The 23,766-nt window shown below is 41.9% G+C and overlaps 1 protein-coding gene across 1 annotated transcript in view; it reads right to left on the minus strand.

The window, feature by feature from the left end:
* ROBO1 (roundabout guidance receptor 1) overlaps positions 1 to 23,766 on the minus strand; it is a 1,194,505-nt gene that overhangs the window by 18,308 nt on the left and 1,152,431 nt on the right. Inside the window, exons 24-28 of the mRNA XM_060234426.1 lie at positions 23,269 to 23,373; positions 18,007 to 18,151; positions 17,564 to 17,815; positions 16,143 to 16,552; positions 9,894 to 10,046 (exon numbers count right to left, since the gene is read on the minus strand). Coding sequence (XP_060090409.1) covers positions 9,894 to 10,046; positions 16,143 to 16,552; positions 17,564 to 17,815; positions 18,007 to 18,151; positions 23,269 to 23,373 — 1,065 coding nt within the window. The remainder of the gene's footprint in view (positions 1 to 9,893; positions 10,047 to 16,142; positions 16,553 to 17,563; positions 17,816 to 18,006; positions 18,152 to 23,268; positions 23,374 to 23,766) is intronic.

Here is a 23,766-nt window from a genome sequence, read left to right on the forward strand (position 1 = left end):
AACCGCCTTCCTCCTAAGTATTTCTGACCATGGGATTTTACCCAGCATAGTTCGAAGTTTATGAAAGTTTGCCTTTCTGAAGTCCAACCTATAAGTCTGACTACGTATAGCTTTTCCCTTCCCTAAGACTGTAAATTCCAAAATCACATGGTCACTACTGCCCAGGGTGCCCACTATTTCCACTTCTTCAATCAATTCTTCCTTGTTGGTGAGAATCAAATCCAAGATAGCAGATCTCCTTGTTTCCTTCTTCACTTTCTGGAAAAGGAAGTTGTCAGCAAGACAAGTCAGGAATCTATTTGACTTTTCATTTTTAGCAGAGTTGGGCTTCCAACAGATGTCCGGCTAATTGAAATCTCCCATGATCACTGTATCCCTTCTCTTGGAGAACTTTGAAATCTGCTGTAGAAGTATCTCATCCAAGTCCTCTGCCTGACTTGGTGATCTATAGCAGACCCCCACAATAATATCACTGTTATTTCTTATTCCTTTTACTTTTACCCAGAGACTCTCAACTGAGCTGCCATGCTCAGATTCACATATTTCCTCACATATATACCTCCTTCACATATACTGCTACACCTTCGCCCTTTCTCATTTGCCTGTACCTTTTAAATAAGTTGTACCCCTGAATCCTAATATTCCAGTTGTGAGTGTCATCCTACCAAGTTTCAGTAAGGCCTATAATGTCATAGTCTCATTCTTTTATTAGGACTTCCATTTTTTCCTGTTTGTTTCCCATACTCTGTGCATTAGTGTAGAGACATAGGAATCCACGTTTTATGCATCCCGAGGGTTTAGTTTCCGTACAAGCCTGCAAGTTAACATTACCTAGCATATGTGCCACTCTTTGCAAATCTTTAATGTCCTTATCCCCAGTTTCTGGCATCATACGAGGCTTTGAATTATTGTCTCACTCCTCCATACAATTTAGTTTAAAGCCCTCCTTATTAGGTTAGCAAGGCTGTTACTGAACACCCTTTTTCCTACTGCCGTAAGGTGCAAACCTTCTCCCGATAGAAGACCACCATCTCAAAAGCGTAAGCCATGGTCCAGAAATCCGAATCTTTCCTGATGACACCATTGACGTAGCCAGTCATTTATTTGAAGTATTCTGCCATGAAAACGTTGTGAAAGCAACATCACTCCAGAGTCGGAAACAACTGGTGTTTGCACAGGGGACCTTTCTTTCTTTTTCTTTCTCGTCCTAAGCCATGGCCTTCAACAGGAAGCACTGACAAGAACACAACCTGTGCGCTCAGCTCCTTCACCTTCTGACCCAGAGCCACATAGTCTTTTCTAATACGTTCAGGGCTATGGCAGGCAGTATCATTCGTTCCCACATGGATCAGCAAAAAAGGATAGTAATCCGTGGGCTTGATAAGTCTTCCAATCCTTTCTGTCACATGCTGCGTGTGTGCATCTGGCAGACAGCAGACCTCTCGAGATTACAAGTCCAGTCGGCACACTTTGGGATCTACCCCTCTCGGCAAGGAGTCTCCAATCACCACCACCTTCCTCTTCCTATATTGGGGAGCAGAAGCTCCAGGCTTCTTATCCACAGGATCCTCAGAAACTTTGTTCAAGCTTCGTGGAGGCTGGGGAAGTAGTCCTTGTTCCAATGGTTCAAACCCCCCTTCACATATACTGCTACGCCTCCGCCCTTTCTCATTTGCCTGTCCCTTTTAAATAAGTTGTACCCCTGAATCCTAATATTCCAGTTGTGAGTGTGAAGGAGATCCTGGAACCTATTGCTGAGCAGCAGGGGCTCAGAACATCTGATTCTTTATCTTCACTTCTCTTTAAATCTCACTACCAACTGCCACTTGAAATGACTTGTGAGTAACTACTCACCTTTCTACAGAACCTCCAGGCTAAGAGCCCTTTGGCTTGTGCCTCTGGCAAGGATAAACCTTGTAAATTAAAGGCTCAAGCCCCCACCCATCTCTGACTCAACAGCCAGACAAACAGCAGAGGGTGGGGCCAGCAATTACCCCCAGGCAAACAAACTCTCCTCATTCAGCAACAGCTACACAAAAGACACACAAAAGCAATCAGAAACCCCTCTCCAGCAGGCACCAAGCACAAACACAGTTACCTCCCACAGCAACCCTAGGTAATGCTCCCCAGCAGTTTTAGAAAAGCAAATCAAGTCTCACACACCTTACCAGCAGCTCTGTTCTAGCTTCAAGCACCTTCTCCCTCTGCAGCTGAGCCACTTCTGCCTCTGGCAAGGATGAACCTTGTAAATTAAGGGCTCAAGCCCCCACCCACTTGCAGCCTCTCCCTAGGAAAATAACAGTCTGTCTCCACAGTGTGAACAAAAACAGTTTATATCAGTCTCCTCTTCCTTTTGATCTGCACAACAACCCTGTGAGATAGGTTAAGCTGAAAGTGCTTTGGAAGGTGGACTCTGACATAATATTCAGCTGGAGCTTCTCCCCTCCCCAAAGTCTGGCTTCCATAGACTCCACCACAAAATCTTCAGGAAATCCTCAACCTGGGGTTGACAACCCTAGTCAAGACTGGTCCCAACAGGTTCTCCCTCAAAGGCCAAAATAGGCCTGGAAAGGGTTTCCCCCCACCCTTTACTGACAGAACCACGCTTGATGGTATGGTTGCCAAGTCCAACTCAGAAAATACTTGGGGACTTTGGGGTGGAGCTGGCAGACTTTGGGGGCGAAGCCAGGAAACTTTCCCGTTCCTCCCAAAAACATAAATAAAAAATACATCAGCACACTTCCCCTGAGTACAGTCCTCATTTCCCCATACCCTAGAAGACTGCTGCACTTCCACTAAATGAAACTGAACATGCACACACACACGCACACAAAAAGCAGCCAAATTAAACACAGCACACACACACTTTTGTGATCTCACTGGGGTAATTCACTCATTGGAGCTGCTAAATATCATTTGGAGTATTCCAATAAGCTTCTTCAGACTAATAGGAAAACAAAAGCAGAGCAGCCTAAGGGGTGGAGTTTTCCTCCAAATAGGGTGACCATAATGTCTGAAGGCCAGCCAGGGACACCTTGGGGGGGGAAGGGGGGAGGCAGGGGTGCACGCGCGAAGCGTGCGCCGCCGGAAACAGGAAGTGACGTCACTTCCGGTGACGTCATGCCACCGCCGGAAACAGGAAGTGACACCACTTCCTGTGACATCATTTTCCCGCGTCACCTGCCGGAAATGGGAAGTGACATCACTTCCTGTGACATCACTTCCCCCAAATGACATCATTTCCCCCAAATGCCACTGCCGGAAACAGGAAGTGACTTCACAGCACTTCCTGTGACGTCCCCAAAAATCCCCCAAATATCACCGCCGGAAACAATTTTGTTCTCAAATCCTGTATATACTTCATCAGTATATGGGATAAGGCACTTTCTCAACTGTGCTGCATAATGCAGCCTATTTATTTTGTCCTGTTTGCTCTGTTGGCTCTATCTGCGCCACCTTCATCACTTTCGGGGTGTGGATCCCCCAGTGGGGTGGTCTCCCGACGCCCTCCACTGGCTGTTTCTGATAGCCCTGCGCCCCCTCTTTCATTTGATATGTGTCCCGTGCGGGTGCCACCCTCCCGCCGGGAGATGCCGCAAAATGAGCCCCCCTGAGGCTTATGGCGGCAGGGCTCGGGGGAAGCGAGCTAGACTGCTGTTCTTTTGAGGGGTTATAGAGTGTTTCGAGCCCGTCCCTGTGGCATCGGTCCCATCATTGTGGGACCCAGGGGGCCGGCGCAGCAGCCCGCCGAAGCAGCCTGTCACTAATAACACAGGTCGAGATGCAGGACAGGAACCCGGAAGTGACCGACAGGCTGCTTCAGCGGGCCGCTGCGCCGGCCCCCTGGGCCCTACAATGATGGGACCGATGCCACAGGGACGGCCTCGAAACACTCTATAACCCCACAAAAGAATAGCAGTCTAGCTCGCTTTCCCCGAGCCCTGCCGCCATAAGCCTCAAGGGGGCTCATTTTGCGGCATCTCCACTGCTCTAAGCCATTCACACACTTTAAGTGTTTAAACAATTTTATTGATAACATATGGTAACAATGTCTGTTTATATCATTACTATCCCTAATCCATATGATATTTTCCAATCCCCCCTCCCTCCGTTACTAGTCTCCCGCCAAAGTTATATACTTGAGTTCACTTATAAAGGTACCCTTAACCAATCAAAGTTCAATTTCTCCCTTTCTCATACTCATTATTAAAAAAATTGTCCAATGTCCTTTTACATTTCACTCTTTCTCTATATATCCTCTAAATTTCTTCCTGCCATTCACACACTTTAAGACAGGTCGGAGCCACTTTCATATAATGATATTCTACACAACGGCTGTTTGAAATTACTGCAACACGAGCAGGGCCTTTTCATGGTTTGCTGTTCAATAAAGTCTGGTTTTGTCTACAACTCCATCCTCCTCTTTCCATGGTAGGATGAGACTAGCACCACTCCCCATCTGTGACTTCCCCTTTGGCCTTTCACATGTCCAAGAAGGTGGGCTTTGACTCAGGAATGCCCATGCTGGGCTGCTGTTAATGGTCTTTCTGGTGCCACTGGATTTCTGTCATCAGCTGCAAATAACAGGAGTCAAGGGGCACCTCAAAGGCTAACTCCATGTATTGGTATCTACCCCCTTCCCACACACACACAATCTACTTGGCTGCTGTGTGCAGTTTGCACAGGGAACAGGCTTGTGGGTGGGTGCTGCTTAAATAGCATGGAGGACAGTCTCTGAATTCCCCACTCCCCCAGCGCACAGCAGGTATCTGATAAGTCATGCAGCTTGATGGTGCAGGCACAGAGGATCTAAGCTGCCCTAGATTTTTGAAGAAGTGAGCAGTGACTCATGAAAGCTCAAGCCTTGCCCAAATTTTGTTAGTCTTTAAGGCGCTCCTGGACTTTTGCTCTTTTCTGCAAGAATTCTGAATATATTTAAATTAGGAAAAGAGAAGGCTGTATAGTATAGTCCCTGTCAAACAGAAACTAAGCCGTACTTGGATGGGAGACCACCAAGGATGACTCTGCAGAGGAAGGCAACTGCAAACCACCTCTCCTTCTCACTTTGTTTTGAAAGCCCCTTGCTGGGGTCTTCATAAGTTGGTTGTGACTTAAAGGCACTTACATTCATAAATATGGTAGGACAGCAAGTGTACAAGAGCCAACTTGTTTGGCTGCCCAAATAGTATTCCCTCTGCTAACAAGGGCTTGCACATTAATTTCAGTAGGGAGATTGTGTTCAATGTGCCACCAGAGTTCTTGATCGGGCCATATAACTTTTGGTACATTTTGTAAGAAATTAAAAATTTTGATTAATGCTACTGAGCTTATTGGTTGAGTGAAGCCGGTGTATCACTAATATATATCGTGACAATGAAGCTTACTGAATGTGCAGTCCTCTGTCCATGGCAGGATGAGACTAGCACAACTCCCCATCTGTGACTTCCCCTTAGGGCTGGACCTTCACATCTCCAAGAAGGTGGGTTATGACTGATTTCATTTTAAACACTATATGATAGAATGCATTATTTTCCCCTAAAGAGTAACCACATTCATATTAGGATCTACTGAAGTTAAAAGAACATTGCCATGCATGGTGTTGAAGGGGAAAGCATCTTTTTATCAAAATATTTCATTATGCAGTTTTGTATGCAACAGTAATGACTGCCACAAAATGATATGCTTTTAGAGAAAGCTTTATCACAACCTGCAGTGAAGGAAAAGAAACTTTCATCACAGCATACCATTCCTTGCTGAGAGGAATCCTCCAAATCAAAGGGAAACTTTTTAGAGGTCAACACCATTTCACCCCTGCGGTATTTATTTAAGAGCTCAAATCACAGAGAAAATCCAGAATCAGTCTGATTTATCTACTGTAAACTGGCACACTTAGTTATTAAAAAGAAAATGGAGACCTCCATGGTGAGAAATAAAAAATAAATCACACAGTGACATCAAACCAATATATGGAACTCAGAGGTAACCAGAAAAGGTCAGCTGTGTTCATCTATTTCATTAATGTATGTCTGAATATCACTACTGCATTGTTGCCTGTTTAAAGAAAAACAATTAACAAATGCTCTTTTATAGCATGTCCTACAGGGAAAATCTTCCATATGTGCCTTTAAAAAAAGTGGCTGTAATTTTCAACCCCACTCTAAATGAGAGAATACTGGAACCATGGGAAAAATAATCGTAGAGGTAGAAGATAAATTCCACCAGCAAGTTTAATATTGAAGGCAGAGAAAGCAAATAATTATTTAAAATAATTTCCAATATATTCAGTTTTGGTTTGTTCAATGGAGGCAAACTGAAATTCTTTATTAAAATATCTTTACATCACAAGATTACATGAAGGTAGTTATCTGCTTAATACTGTAAAGCTTTGTACCTTATTGCTTGTTCATAAATGGTTTCAGTTTCTAAACACACTACATGCTACATATATTCCAAATGTAACAGTCGTGACTTTTCACAATAGCTCTTAGGTGTTTGCATTTCAGGATTTTTATTTGGCAATACATTTCTTTCAGTTTGGTCATAAGTGTGAACAGTGTGTGCAGGCATAGTTGGTAGGTACAGAACTTGGTTCTATAACTTCAGTAGTATATAAGCTTTGGACCACTTGGATGGAAGCTTATGCCAAACAACTGTGTTAGGGTTGGAGAAGAGATCAAAGCAGTCTTCCTATTATTTGGAAACAGTTGTTCCAGAACAGAGCATTGCTGTCTCACTGTCTATGTTGCCCATTTGTGTGATAATCCAATTTGTTATGGATGACCTCCTGAGACATCTGGATCAGGGCAGCTCGGCAGTACTGCTTCTATTAGACCTGTTGGCTGCATTCGATACAGTCGACCACCAGCTGCTGTCTAGCCATCTTGCTGACGTGGGGATACAGGGGTCTGCCTTACAGTGGCTCTCCTCTTTCCTCCAAGGTCGGGGACAAAGGGTGGCAATTGGGGAAATACTGTCTCAGATACACCCACTTATTTGTGAGGTGCCCCAGGGGGCAGTTCTTCCCCCAATGTTGTTTAATATCTATATGCGCTCCCTTGCTCAGATGGTCAGGAGGTATGGGCTGGGTTGCCATCAGTATGTGGATGACACCTAGCTGTATCTATTGATGGGTGGCCGGTCCGCCTGCGCCCTGGAGAATTTGGACCTGGCGCTGCAAGCCGTGGTATCATGACTCAGGCTGAGTCGGCTAAAGCTGAATCCAACGAAGACGGAGGTTCTCTATCTAAGTCGTAGCGGCCCGGGAAGGGTGATTCCTCTACCAGCCTTAGATGGGGAGCCATCTTCGAGGGTTGAGAGAGCCATCTTCGAGGGTTGAGAGCTTGGGAGTGCTCCTGGAGTCCTCCTTAACTGTGGAGGCTCAAGTAGCAGCCACTGCCAGAGTTGCTTTTTTTCACCTTCGGCGAACACCTACTTTGAGCACAGTGACTTAGCAATGGTTATCCATGCCTCGGTCACCTCAAGAATCGATTACTGTAATGCTCTCTACATGGGGCTGCCCTTGACTCAGATTCGGAAGCTGCAGCTGGTGCAGAATGCTGCAGCCAGGCTACTAATGGGGCTTTCTTGTCAGGAACACATTAAGCCTGTGCTGAGAGTGCTGCACTGGCTGCCTGTTGCGTACCGAATCCATTTCAAGGTCCTGGTATTAATCTTCAAAGCCCTATATGGCCTAGGACCTACCTATCCGTGGGACCACCTTGCCCCACATGTTCCCCAGAGAGCACTGCGATCAAGTTCTCAAAATCTTTTGGCTATCCCTGGGCTAAGGGAGGCTAGGCTTAACTTCATCAGAGCAAGAGCCTTCTCAGTTGCAGCCCCAATACTTTGGAACACCCTTCCAGAAGCCATCAGGGCCCTGTAGGATGTATTGCAGTTCTGCAGGGCCTGCAAGACTGAACTGTTTCGGATGGCATATAACATCTAATGGGAGAGGGCTGCCACCACATCTGGATCCATAGCACTTTTATTACTAACTGCTCAGGATCTGTGCGCGTGAGAAAGAAAATATTATGTGATCTGCCTGAAGTAGCACCATTGTTATTTATCTGATTGTTTTAATATTGTTTTTATTTACTGTCTATTTTATGCTATTAGCCGCCTTGATTCTGTATGGAATGAGCGGGATATAAATATAACGTAAATAAATAAATAAATAAATAAAATAAATATTCATAGAAAATTTAGAGATTCCAAAGCTTCACTCCTGTGAGCTCCTGCCCAAAATGAGGCCTGCTCTTTGTTCATCTGCAGCAACTGAGCTCCTTAAGTAATAATACTGTCTCTATGTATCCTTATCTTTTGTCCCTGGCACAATCTGGGAGTCAGTGTAAGATTGCTACTAAATTACTTGTGGGAGGTTTTTTGTTGTTTTTTTGCTATCAACTTGCTCTAAAATGCATTTGTGTGTTTTACTTATTTTTTTACTTATTTTTATTTTAGAGAGAAGGAAACGACCAAATAAAACCCAGAGAAGATTGCCTTAAGGTATTTTATCTAGCACAGATTTTTCAAATGGAAGTTTGATCTTTACTGCCCCCCCCCCAAAAAAAAAGATGAATAAAACTTGAGAAGACATCCTTAAATCTTTCAAATTATAGGACGTTCTGAGCCTGCTTTGGCAGGGAGGGCGGGATATGTCCAATAAATAAATAAATAAATGTAAAAATATTGGCATAATTTTGAGATTTACACCTTGTGTTCTCCCTTCACACACAATCCTCCAATAAACAGAGAAAACTGCTTTAATAACCTCTCGAAATCAGATAATATGCTGACAATTCAGTTTCAATGACAAAGGGAGCCTGGGCAAGAGCCAAGAGGCCCAGGTGCATTGTGTCATGCCAGTATTTAATGTAGTCTAATATCAGATAGATGCTAGAGACAGAAAATACTCAGAATAAAGTACAGATAATAGCATGGACAACCACTCATTGCAAAATTACTTTTGCTCATCACGCTGTGCGCTTTGTATTAAATTTTTCTGTCAAGTGGTAGGAATCACAGGGAGAAGTGGCTTGAAAACCCCTTCTTGTAACCCTGGATAAGTATCTATAATATTAGGCTTTCATATGATAATAGCAAATGATGCCCCTCTTTGAAACATTTCTGACTGGTAATGAAAGTCCTAATCAGATTGTTGTTGTTGAGAATCAGGAGGTGGGGGAATGATGCCTCTGCTGCTCCCCCCCCCCTTTAGTGAATTTAGAAAACTTTACAAGATGGGTAAAGTCTTTGGGAATATATCTTACATGAATTTCTAACAAAGCCCTTTGGTTGTTTTATAAAACTGAAAGGTGGTGGTTTAATAAAAGCTGGCCCTCCTGAGGCATTTTCATTAAAGGCTCTCTCTAGACAACATCACAATGTTTGCATTATCCCTCTATACTCCCCAGAGAATACAAGCATTACCTTTTCAGCAGGAGTCAATACTGTGTGTGAAGGCATGAGAGGAGATGATTAGATTTTGGCTTTTGGTGCACAAAGTAACAGCTTGAAACAATAGTATGGTTAGGATTAAAATGCAACATTTTTTTCTGCCTGCTATTTGAATGCTACACTGTTTCTGTGATGGGGGAAAATGACACTACAGAGGATTTATTTTAATGAAGATTTTAATCTCATGAATGTATAATTTTCCTCTGTTGTATTATTTGCAATATTAGGTCTCAAAAATAGTGATAGCCAATAGCTGATTAGAGAATTATGGCAGATCTGTATATGTATATAACAAGAAGATTAACTGAACAATGAAAACAACGATGAAGCTTTCAGTGTGCTACATTAAATGAGCACAACAAATGGAAGGACAAGCCATGGACTCCTAAAGCAATTCTGTATGCTTATTATAAGAGTGCACATCAAAGGACATTTACCATCTGTGTAGACCTCTCTGCGCAGATGTCCTTGCTGGTGCTTTTGCTTTTTGGCAGGTCGAACCTTATGTATTACAGCAGCACTCATATTGCTGTCAGTAGATACAGGACTAGTGGGTCTAGGGCACTGTGAGGCATGATAACGTCTACGTCCTGGAAAAAAAGAGAGAGAGAATGTTTAAATATGTTCTTTGGTTTTTTAAAAAAATATTTTTCTTTCAAATTGTAACTGGAAATATTATTATTCTGACACTACTGAGGTTTAGTGTTATATTAGTATATAATTATAAGACAACAATTCCTCCAGAGTTGGACAAAAAAAAAAAAAGAACAACCGCCCCATATTCTTACATGAACTGCATGTATATTAATTGGGGTAGAAAAGAAGTAGCAAACACTGTTAGACTCCCCCACTTTGCACATAGTCTAATTCCCGCAAACATAACAGATAATATTCAATAAAGTTTTTTGCACTTAGCAGGGAATGGTTGGAGTGTGAGTTGAAGAGGCATATGTGAAATACAGCAAACAGAAAAAGGGCTACCTTTAGATCAAAGTGGCAGTCTCTCAGCGTTCCTTCAGTATCAGGTCTAGCAGCTCACCTTCATCTGTCTGCCTGGTTGCTAAGGTTTGTTGAATATTAACATACCTTTTTGACTGATTTACTTGTAAGCTATCTGCTGTACATATCCCTACTAACCATCTATTTGCCTACATCTTAGGTCCGTCTGCCTTTTCTTCATCTATTCATACTTCAGTACAGGCATTAAAGGCTCACTTTGGGGAGGAGAGAGGCCACAGTTCAGTAGCTGAGCCCTTGCTTTGCATTGTTAACATCAGGGGTTCAGTTCCTGGACTTTCCAGTTAAAAGATCTTAAGACAAAGTCTGGGCAAAACACCCTGGAGAACTTCTGCCAATCAAAGCAGACAGCAATGAGTTAGTATGACTTGGTATAAGAAGAAGAAGATATTGGATTTATATCCCGCCCTCCACTTCGAAGAGTCTCAGAACGGCTCACAATCTCCTTTACTTCCCCCCCACAACAGACACCCTGTGAGGTGGGTGGGTGGGTCTGGAAAGGGCTCTCACAGCAGCTGCCCTTTCAAGGACAACCTCTGCCAGAGGGATGGCTGACCCAAGGCCATGCTAGCAGGTGCAAGTGGAGGAGTGGGGAATCAAACCCGGTTCTCCCAGATAAGAGTCTGCACACTTAACCACTACACCAAACTGGCTCTTCATTCTTACAATGAAGCAACTTTTGTTGGCTGAATTGCACCCCCCACACACCCCGCAGTTGGAATAAAGACTTTGTTTACCTAACTTACTTTAAGCACTCGCCTAAATTAGGCTTAGCTGGGGACATGACCTGTAACCACAGCTGGGGAAGAATTTGATCTCATTGTAGGGCCAGATTCATTCTCATATGAAATTCTTCATCATATTGCAGTCATGAGGGGCCAGCAAAGTCAGTGTACCCCTTGTACATGATGTCCAGATATTAGAATATGGTTGCACCCTTCAAAGACTGAGACCGGGAGATTACCCCTGCACACACCAGAAAACTGGGCAACCAATTAGCCTAGGTCCAGTCCACCTTACACCTCTTCACCTTCTCCTTTTTGTCCAATTCCCCTTTACAATTTTTTTCCTTGGTTGCCTTACAAGTGGATTTCATTTTATTGTGGAGTGGGAGGGATTTCATTTTATTGTCCTTCACTGTTTCCTCTTTCTTTTTCCTAAAAGTCCTGATAGCCTCACACTTTTCCTGCTTCCTTCTCTTCTTCCCATTGACCAGCCAACCTACCTTTATCTGCCCCCATCTTCAGCTTATTTTCCTTCCCTCCCTAGAGAGCCAGTTTGGTGTAGTGGTTAAGTGAATGGACTCTTATCTGGGAGAACCAGGTTTGATTCCCCACTCCTCCACTTGCACCTGCTGGAATGGTTTTGGGTTAGCCATAGCTTTGGCAGAGGTTGTTCTTGAAAGGACAGCTGCTGTGAGAGCCCTCTCAGCTCCCCCCACCTCACAGGGTGTGGGGGAGGGAGATATAGGAGATTGTAAGCCACTCAGAGTCTCTGATTCAGAGAGAAGGGCAGGGTATAAATCTGCAATTCTTCTTCTTCTCCCCCGACAGCTTAATTTTTTATTTATTTTAATAAATTTCTATTCTGCCAGTTCCCCATAGGGCTCAGGGCAGAGTGCAACATATAATAAAACAATAAAATACAATAAAACATTATATAAACAGACAACTCAACAGCACTCAGATTACCATGACATCACATATTGCCCAGCCTAGCCATCTCACATCATGATATTTCATAGGGATGGCAGTTTTTATTCCAATTCCTAGCACAGATGACAGTGCTGGCCGGGGAGGCCAACCAGATCAAGAATAGATGCCCGCAGCCTCAACTAAAAGCCTGGTGAAACAGCTCCATTTTACAGGCCCTACGGAAGGCTAATAAGCCAGGTAGGGCCTGTATCTTATCCCTAAGCGAACTCTGAGGGAGTTGCACAGTTCCTAACCAGTCACTTGGCTGAGCCCAGCTGCATAGTGGAAAGCCTATCAGGACTTGTAGGGGGTACCTCACCTTCCCAGGAATTCCCCTGTTTCTTCTTTCCCTCTTCCTGACAACTCACATAACCTCAAATTTCCATGCTTCTTTCTTTACTTTTCCCTCACCAGCTAGCATCTTTTATCTGCCCCTCTCTTCAGCTATATTTATTATTGTTTACTTCATTTATACTCCACCATTTCCCACAGTGCAAACCAAAGCAGCTTACATGATTCTCTTCTCCATTTTATCATCACAACAACCCTGTGAGGTAGGTTAGCCTGGGGCTGTCTGAGCACCATGCCAAAGTGGGAATTTAAACCTGGGGTCCCACAGATTCCAGTTTGAAACTCTTAATGATTAGACCACACTGGGTTGCTGCTGTTGATCAATAGGAAGCAACTGAGACTGGGTGAGTCATGCAAGTTGTAAGGTAGCAAGCAAATTGTTTGGTGGTTGTCACCTGTGGCCAGGGCTTGAAGACTGGTAATGAATGACTGTAGCTGCCTTATACTGAATCAGACTCTTGGGTTGTGATCACACATGCTAAATAATGCAGTTCCAATCCACTTTCAATGCACTTTCCAACTGGATATTACTTGTGTGAACTGGCAAAATTCAGTTTAAAACTGCATTGCAAGTGGATTGGAACTGCATTATTTAGCTGTGTGATTGCAGCCTTGGTCCATCGAACTCTGTAATGTCTACTCAGATATGCAGCTGTTCTTTAGGGTCTCAGGCAGAGATTTTCCACATCACCAGCTATCTGATCGTTCCCACTGGAGATTCCAAAGGTTGACCTTGAGACTTCTTGCATGTCAAGTAGCCCCTTCCCAATACTGTTGTAATTGCTCAGCAACATCCACTGAGGTAGTTTTTTAATGCTACAGGAGCTGATTTCAGTATTTTGGTGGCTTTTAAACTCTCCAGTGGTTTAAGTTTTCAAATTTTTCTTTTGTCAAGTTTGTAGAAAGATCTGCCCTGTCTGCTCATGGCTCCAGTTTCAAGATCTAAGTACCCATAGATGGGGTCATCTTTAGAATTAAATATATTGACTTGAATAGTTCTTCAGAAGAGTGCCCGAAGTATAGAGAGAGAAAGGAAAGAAAATACACAGGCTTTTCTTATAAGAGGAAACAAGCAAACATACAGTAGTAGGAAATTTGTTCTAATGGTAAAAAGTGACCTTTACTGTTGGGAAAAGAATTTTTCCATTAGATCTCAATGTCAAAATCTACAGTCCCCCTCCAGTAGTAAGAATAAACAATTGGCAAGTTCTACACAGTCCATTTGTGAAAATGAGACACTCTGACCTTTCCAGTTGAGTTAGCTGAAAAAGTATTAGCATTCCAACGTACAAGACATATACCTGTGTTTTCCCCCAGCATTGTTGGCTGAAGACGTGGCTTTTTAGATGGAGGATGATGTACATTAGAAAACAATATGGAAGAAAAAGGATCAGCCCCAACTGACTGTTTTAAATTTTAAAAAAAGGTTAGTAGATTTCATATCAGAACCCCTGTTTCACTTCTGTTTTGCTTCTAAGTAAAGTCCACCAGGAGGCATTTCTTGAAGAGTTAGGAGAGGCAACTAACAATGAATTTGCCTGCAGAGATAGGCAGACACAAATTGTAAAGTGGTAGAGGTCAATATAGCTGCGTCCATCTATCTGTAGTGATAGATCCAGCTCCTACTACCATATCATAACAGAAGAAATGGTAGACTGACAAAGATTTTTTTTAAAGTAATAGAGAAAATATCATAATTAAGAATCTTTCAGAGTATAATCAGGGCTTTTTGTGTGGAAAAAGAGGTGCTGGAACTCAGGATTCTTTGAAACAGCATAATCTTCAATATTTTATTAAAAATACATTGTTTTCACGCATGAGGGATTACCTGAATTTTAAAGCAGTTTCCAAACTTTAGACATGTCACCAACTTCCTTGGATCTTTTTCAGGTCTTGCTTTTGGTGTCCCTTGGCTGGGTTGACTGAGGGCACCCAAAACAAAGCACCCTGCCCCCCACCATGAGACCACCCTGGCACAGGCAGGCCCACAGAAGGGCTGCTGAGAGGAGAAGCTGGAAGAGGGGAAAAGGTAGGCAATGGTCTCAAGTGGTGAGGCCTGACCCCCACCATCACCATCCTTGGTTGGGTCAACTGAGGGCCAGCAAATTCAGAGGACTGATGTGCTGAATCACCCCCCGCCCCCAGCCATACATTTCATCTGCAATGATGAAAGGGTCACCAAAGCCCTGACACCACAGTAAATGGCCAGAGTCAAAGAAGAGTGCCAATTTTATCAAGAATAACAGAAGTTACAGTGAAGCAAGCATAAACCACACACCTCAAAATGATGCTGGCAACCACTTCTTTTTAAATCTCAAAGCTACTATGTCTCTGGGGTATTTTATTCTCTGCCTCAATCTGATTTCAAGCTGTATCAAGTTAAATGAGTAGTGGCTATGCAAAATACACGAGAAAACAGTGTCACAGGCTTGTGTTCAAGGCAAGGCTTTGAAAAGTGACAATACAAAGGGAGAAGGAAATTCCTGAGTCAAAGAAAGCAGCAGGAAGGCAATAGGCATTCCCAATGTTGGAGAATGCTCTTTATTTGGATTTTTAAAACTCCATCAATATTTACGTTTCAAGAAGAAACCTGTTGCTATATATATATATATATATAAATGTTTTCCCCAACAGCCAGCCAGCTTTCTACTTGCTCCTGGATGGCTGATTAGCCAGCCATGCCATGTGGGCTGGGTCAGGCTTCCCCCCACAGCTACCAGCCAGCTTGCTCGCAGCCATGCTCCTTCGCTGCTGGGCATGCAGTTTGCCACTGTCTCTTGTAGGCCAGGCTCTCCCCAGCTGCCACATGCCAGTAAGCTCACTTACCTCACTCACAGCTGTGCTCCTTCCCTGCCAGCCAGCTTGCTTGTCTTGCTCACAGCTGCATTCTTTCCCCACTAGTCAGAAAGTTGGCTGCTTGCTTGGTATGGGTTGGCCTGAGGCAAAGCAGCGGGAAAGGAGGGACAAACTGTGGGGGAGCAGGCTCTCTCATCACTACCACCACTTGACTTCTTTCTACCCACACTGCCATGTCAAGCTGGGCCTTCCCGACAGGACTGGACAAAAGCAGCTGCTTGCTGGCTGCAGCAGCCCCTTTTTTCCTTCCCACCAGCAACAACCCAAGTCTGAGAGGTTCTGGAATGCTGTTCCAGTGTGTTCCAGCAGAAAAAAGCCCTGGGTATAAGTATTTGTATTTTTATGTGTATTGTTTCTGGTTCTTTAGTAATAGGGGAATAGGATAAAAAGTGAAACAGTATTTTTTGTCACTGTTCCTTCTTTATTTCTCTTCACATAACATCAATGTTTTGTTATTTATTGCTTGTCCTTTTTGTATATTTTGGAATATAATTGTTTTTTTTTGACTGCAGCTTTTGCACACATACATACTAAATAAAATACTGAAAGTTTCTACTACTTAATTGCAGGTGCACATGTATACATGAAAAAGCTTTTTGTTAACAAGGGTTTTATTCTAGTTCACACAGCTATATATAATTTTTTTTGTGTCCAGAAGATTCATATAAGAATACTTTTTAACCTTTGTTGTTACTCAAGAAGTTTTATGCCTAATTGTATATTTGATAGAAAACTTTGGTCAAATATATGAATGGGGAAAAACCTTACCTCCTACAGCATCATGCATTTGACGTCTTGCTACTTTAAGACCAGCATATTCTGCTGCTGCTGCAACAGCCTGTGCAAAATCTGCATCTGTAAAAAAGGATCCATCAGAGGAGCTAACACTAGACCGTCCACTAGATATGTTGTCATCTTCTGAGGCTGATCCCCAGCCATTAATCATGGAACCTGTCACAGAGCTCTCCAGATCTCCTACACTTGAAGCGGGTGTCTGCTCAAGGCCACGAAAAAGAAGTCTTCTACTTTGCATCTTGGCAACTTCTAAGTCTGCTTCATCTTCTTCCTCCTCTGGTGCATCTGTATCCATGTCTGATACAAGAGGTCCTGAAATATAACCGTAGGTATGTGGCGGAGAGATAGGCCTTGGAGGTGGAGGAGGACTCACGGGCTGACGTCTGCACACAAATAAATGTTTATATAGTGATGTATGTATTATATTGTAAACAAAATATTAATACATTTCTTATATTTTATGTTTTGACTGTTTCTACTAATTTATTTACAACATTTTTATGCTGCCTTCAAACCCAAGGCAGCATTGAAATGAATTTTCTTTATGTGGCAATTGTTGATTAGAATATGAAGTGGAAAAATAATTCATCTTAACAATGAAAATATAATTGGCTTTTTCCTCTGATTAATTCTTAAATCAGTATAGAACAGGAAGCAGAACTGCAAGTACATATGAAGGAAATCTCATTTTCCCTATCCCATTATTTCCTCTTTCCCTTCTCTGAAAGTCCCCATAGGCTCTTAACTTTTTCTGTTTCCTTCTTTCCTAGCCACCTACCAACTGACCTATTTTTACCTGCCTCCCTGTCTTCAGCATTCCTTCCTTTCCCTTGAAGCCTCTACCCAGAAAAACTATAGCTCCGTTGTATGATGCCAGCCCCTGGGCTAGGCCTAGTTGTATGGTAGGAAATCTGCCAGAACTTACAGATGGGAGATATAACCTTTTCCAGTATTCCCCTCCCCATTCTATTTCCTCTTTCCCTCCTGCTGGCAACCCCGTATGTATCCTCTCCATCTTCTCCTGCCTCAACCATTCACCAAGCTGTTTTTTATTTGCTCCTATCTTCAACTACATATCTATTATTGTTGTTGTTGTGTATTTCTCCACAATGAGAACTGATATTATTCTCCTTTCTTTCATTTTATTCTCACAACAGCTTTGTGAAGTAGGTTAGGCTGAGAATATAGAACTGGCCCAAGGTCATCCAGTGAGCTTCCAAGGCAGATGGTGATTCGAACCTGGGTCTTCCAGATCCTAATCTGAAACTATGAAGCAATAGTTGTACATATGGAATGAAAATATACCACTTGAATGTGTGATTTAAACCCAATGTGCTAATATCATAACAGAAAGTTAAATAAAAGTTTGTTCTCAGCATGGCTGAATAACTGACCTCCGGTCAGGTGGGTGTTGCAAGTGGTTTATTTCTTCTGGGCAATCCTGCAGCATAGGCTGGAGTTCTTCCTGGGGGGAAGGAGTTAGTGTGGCAGTAGACTGATGGCTATAGGACACTGCTGCTGGAGATGAAGCTGCTCCTCGAACTGGTGGTGTGGGACCTCGTTCATCTTCTTCCTCCTCCTCCAGTTCATCCTGCTGCAGATACATTCTCGCTGGTGGTACTGGGCATGGGATTTCTTGATCATAGCTAAGAATTGATTTAGAAAAATCAGAACGAGAACCTAAAACACAGTCAGGTAAATTTTGGCCGACTGACTGAAAATTCATTTCCGACCACAAGATCTCAGATCTTTTAATGCAATGAATTAAGTGAATTTGAACCACTGTGGGAGGGGTAGTCAGCAAAATACTCAATGACAGCTCATTATTTCATCTTACCTTTCAGTCAATGAAATACTATAATCTTCACTATTGCTATGTGGAGGAGGATGTACAGGGGGAGGAGGAAGTAGGTCTGCCCAGTTCATGCCAGTCTGCTTTGAAGCCTTGGGGGTTCGAGCACCCTTCTTGTGCCCTTGACTCCCTAGGAAGAAATATATTTATATAATTAATCTTACTTTCTAGAATGAACTATGCAATCCTAGTGTTATATTCTAAAAAAAAAAAATTAAACATGTAACAATTTAATTATATGATGAAGGATCTATTCTTTACGTTGGATGGTTGACTGAACCATTGGCCAGTTCAGATATAAAGCAAAGCCATGATTTAATTTAATTAACCATAATTAATTGGGCAAATTCAAGTCACTATACTAATTGTGGTATGAGATGAAAGTAGGATGTGAAGTTGGTTTATTAACCAAACTTACTTTAATGTCTGAATACACAATAGGGTTGCTAAGTCCAATTCAAGAAATATCTGGGGGCTTTGGGGGTAGTGCCAGGAGCAAGGGTGTGACAAGCATAACTGAACTCCAACCGAGCTCTAGCCATCACATAAAGGGAAATACCTTTTCTCCACTGGAAATATTGAAGGATAGGGGCACCTTCTTTTGGGGTTCATAGAACTGATCCCCTGGTCCAATCATTTTGAAACTTGGAGGGTTTTTTGAGGAGAGGTACTAAATGCTATGCTGAAACTGTGGTGCCTCTATCTCACAAAACATCCCCTCCAGAGCTTCAGATACCAGATAAATTCTCCATTATACCCTATGGGAATTGGTCTCCATAGGAAAGTGCCCAGCAGACATTTCCCTTCCCTCCCCCCACTTTCTGATGACCTTGAAGCGGGGGGAGGGCCTCCAAACCAGGAGATCTCCTGCCCCCACCTAGGGATTGGTAACCCTAATACACAAATTTTGGTTGAATCACGACTTGTTTCCTGTCAATATTTCATGCTTGTCCAAGCTGTAGAGTTCAAAAAACAGTTCAAAAGTGAAACTACTTTTTTAATTGCCTGGAATGTTTCACCCTTACATGCAGGAATCAGAAGAAACTTTCCATGTTTCACAATGCAAAGCAGGCTTGTGCGTAGGCAGGTTTGGGTCAATCTCCAAATAATCTGTTTTATCAGGCCAGCTTTCCCCACCTGTACTATGACCATCAGGGGCTGGGAGATCATTTGTTACCCATTGTGTTGCTGCTGCCCAGCTGGGCTTCAAGGCAGGCTGCAGAGCACATCCCACTTAACCTAGCAAAGGGTAAAATAAGAAGAGGGCATTTGGACTTAATGCTTTAAGCTGTTCCATCTATTACTTGTGTCACTTCAAGTGCAATGACAGAGATAACTGGAGTGATGTAGGCACAGTTCTGTACAGCATGTGCCTCACTCATTCATGTTATGCATGACATCACCAGTAGTGTGCGAAGAGTGTTGACCTTCAGACCGGGCTTCTATTTAGTCACTTAATTTATATCCCACTTTTCTCCCCAAAGGGGATTAAGGTTGTTCAGAAATTCCTGGGTATTTGCAAGGAAAACCTAGGGAGGGTAGAATTTAGAGAGGAACATAGCAGGAATGTGATGTCATAGAGTCCACTCCCTGAAGCTGCTGTTTTCTCTGGGGGAACTGACATCTGTAACCTAAAGATCAGTTGTAATTCCAGGAGAACTGCAGACTACACCTTGGGGTTGGCAATCACAATGGGGAATGAAAGTAGCTTACAACATTCTCCCTTTTATCCTCAAAATAATCATATGAGGTAAGCAGGGCTGAGAGTGTATGACTGTCCTGAAGGTACTCAGTGACTAGAGGCAGGCCACATAAGCTCCAGCAGCAACAAAGTTGAATAGGTCACCAAAGGTACAATCAAGTTGGGAGTGGTGTTCTGTTGCACTGCTGAAAGTTCTATGTTTGTATGTGATTGGTTCAACTTAATTGCAATGTCTCCTGATGTGGAATGAGGAGAGGGAGCACAGATTTATGGCTCTACAGTAATTCTGTTCAGTAGAAAGTAAGCTTTAATCATGATGAAATTTCAATTCACTGGGAGTGCTACAACAAAGAATGGGATAGGAACCTCATGTTACAAAAATGTTACAAAAGCAGGATTTGTCCAGGCAAGCTAGCATTGACTATAAACTAAATTCTGATTCCATAGTTAAAATAAACCATTGTTTTCATGCTACATTTGATCATACTGCATTGGCTAAAAACCTAGAATGCATAATTGTTTTGCCGCCATCCCCCAATTTCTCAATATTTTGCAGAAGTGTACTTTTACAAAGAAATACAACGATGTTCGTAAGTTGAATTAATAAATAAAACCATTAATGCCATGAATGAACTTTATAAGAAATATAATTAAAGTGATCTTCATATAGCTATTAATTACATTATAGATTATCATCTAAAGCAAATGAGGTGTAGATATATTCTCCAAAGTATCTTTTTGTTATTTAATTGCTGGAGCTTAAACACACAATACAATATAGATATGATCTACTAAAGTTCCACTGTTGCATTAAGTTAATGAATATACCTAATTTGTACTTGTCCACTGAAATGCTTCAGGCACAATGGAATTACTAAATTTATTCCAAATAGCAGGCACAGCTGAAAGTAATTACTGATAGAACCAACCCAATCCACAATGAAAGTAGCAGAAGAACATATAGCATAAATGTTTTCAGCCATTCTACTTGGAAAATTATGGTTTACAATAGAGATAGATAAGCTTTAGCCATTTGAACAGCTTTGAAAAAAGGCCAATTATTCAGGTACTGTTTCATTTTGAATGGAAATCTGACACAAGTTGTAATCAAAATTAGCTCTTTGGGAGATATGCAGCTAATTTGTATACTTCTAGGAATATTAATTTAAAAAGAAAAGAAAATTAGAAATAGTGATGTATCAGTATTTGAAATATTTTTACATGTTGCCAAAGAATCCTAATGATCGCTCTCAAGTAGAGGTGCACTATAGGACAAATGTAATTTTGAATTTGAAATTTGGTGAGAATACCATTACCATTTATCTGTGATTTTAAAAAATCCTAGCTGCATCGAGTGTCTTTATTTGATCTTATGGAGACTGATAATACGTATATATTTTACCTTTCTGCTGAAAGCTCTGCATTTGCCATCCTTCCTTATTGTGGAAGGAAGACTTCATTTGCAGAAAACTGTGATCCCACCCAGTCACTGCAATTTTTGAAAATAGTTCTAATTTCTCAAAAAGGAATAAGAGTATATATAAGTGTACATGAGCAATCAATCATCCAATTGCGATGAGGCATGCCTTCATGCTGCACATCCACTGTAGGGGTACCTTACTAGTACTGTTCATTGAAAGGGAAAGATTAGGGAAGACTGGGTAGGGGTGCTGCAGATTCTATAAGGGACACCATCCCTATGCCCCCCACTGGTTACGACCCAGAGCTACAACTTTAAACATTGACCGTTTTCGCACACAGCTTACCTCACAGCCACAATCCTATTCTCTCAGCAGCGTCCGGTCGGATTTCCCACCATCTGCGCCGAAGTTACAGGAAGTGCCGCAGCTTTTGCATAGCAAACGTAAACTGCTAAAACCCAGTTTACGTTTGCTACGCAAAAGCCGCAGCACTTCCTGTAACTCCGGCGCAGATGGTGGGAAATCCAACCGGACGCTGCAGAGGGAACAGGATTGTGACTGCGAAGTAAGCTGTGTGCGAAAACGGTCATTCCTTCCCTAGAATTTGTCTCCAATGTTAATTGGCTGGGAATACTCTCCTGACCCCTTTCATGGATACAACTGGAAGATAGAATTGCCATTGCCCAGTAAATCAGGAAAATCAATGAAAAACAAGATGACTAACCAAAACACAACAAAAAACCCACCACAATTTTTTTGGAGGAGAGGGGATTGTAATACCTAAGATTTCCAGATCTGTATTTACCATTCCAGGAATCATGGTAATTACCCAGAACAGAAATGTTCATCTGTATTTTCAGATCACAAATTTCAGGATGCACAGCCCTACCCCCAAGTGCTTACGTGCTTCAGACAGGATTTCCAAAACTTTTTCTAACTACAGGTACTCACACTGTCATGATCACTGAATTCTGAGTATTAAGGAGGTGAGGGCATGGAAAACATGTTATTTTGTTTCACATGATATTATTCTTGGTGGCACGAAATGGGGAAACAGAACCTTTGCTGGAACATCTGGTAGGTCTTGATGACCCTACCTACTTCATTTGCTTTTGTAGTGCAGAAGGCTGATACTTTCAGAAATACCAAGTGCACATGCAGAAGTCACCTGGGCTATTCTGCCCACCCAACACACTTAATCAAGCAAAAATGCACTGATAAAAATCGATTTGAATTGTTTGTCACCAAAATGTATTCCTCTTATTCAGAGGGCTATGTATCAGGCAGACAGCAATATAGTGCAGTTCTCCCCTAATTGTAGTGCAGTTCTCCCCTAATGCATACTCATCATAAATATTTTTCTTAGCAGTTCACACTGTTCTACTTTAGCTATGTATGACATTTTAAAAAATCACATACATAAAGTATCTCCAAGCCATAACAAAATAAAATCAGATCTTACACCAATTTTAAATCCATTTACTGAATAGAATAAATAAGATTTGACAAGGAAACATAGCCATTAGCAATATCACTGCTAACAAACATACACAAACTCTTCCAAAAGCCAAGTTTTAAGATTTCAGCTGACATATTGGGTTCCCCGAAAAACTCTGAAGGAAAGAAAGGAGAGGCTATGTGGGTTGTGTGGAGGAAGGAAGGAGAGCTGGGAGGGAATGAACTGGATAACTGGGGAAAAATAGAGAGTAGGTAAAAGAAATGAGAAGCAGAGCTGAAACACATGAAGGAAAGAGAGGAAAACAGAGGGCAGGAAGGGAAGGTTGCTTCTTTTCTAATTCAGCCATAAAGGAAGCGTGGAAAATTACTAGGCTAACAACAGTTGCACTGGTGTCACAAGTTTTCAACTATTTTTCTAGACATATGTATGATTTCTTTTTTATTTTGTATTGATTTCTGTGACACAAAATATGTTTGTGAAATCCAGCCACTGTTTTATCCATTCTTTTCTCAAAATGTAATTTTGCAAAAAGTAGGTATCAGCACAGTGTTTCAAATAACATTAATGATATACTAATATATAAAGCAGAAGCTATTAGAACCTTTCAAATGTTAATAAACATTTTCCAGTTTTTAAAAGGATCCTAGATTGTAGTTCATACTTACCAGATGTACTGCTTCCTCTGTCTGAACTGTTGTAGGATTCTCCTGTATTCTGGTCATATGATTGGTTGTATGGGATAGTTGGGGCATTATCAATTACTCGATAATCTGTAAATTTAATAACAGAAGATGATCTTTGCCCATCAAATAAGTCATTATCAGAATACAAAATAATATTTCTGTAGGGAAAAAAAAGTTTTGCTGGCCCGATCTAACAACATTTAAGGTTTCATCCCTGTTAACCAAAGATTTAAGGAAAACTAACAAATAATCCATGTAAAATACATGATTCTAAAAGGGTTTACCAGTATTACTAATAATTAAGCCTTGTTATTAGCAAGGGCAAGGTTGAGCATCTGTATGTTAATAGCAAAATCCAATATTACACATAGCATCAGCGAAGAATTTAAGAGCCCATGCTGGCCTTGAGGGCGGCTGGGGTTACTTGCATTAACTTGACATAATCCACTAATACAAATCAATTTGGTGTCCAGTTGTTAA

Source organism: Heteronotia binoei, chromosome 3 (assembly GCF_032191835.1).
Source record: "Heteronotia binoei isolate CCM8104 ecotype False Entrance Well chromosome 3, APGP_CSIRO_Hbin_v1, whole genome shotgun sequence".
Classification (NCBI taxonomy): Eukaryota; Metazoa; Chordata; class Lepidosauria; order Squamata; family Gekkonidae; genus Heteronotia; species Heteronotia binoei.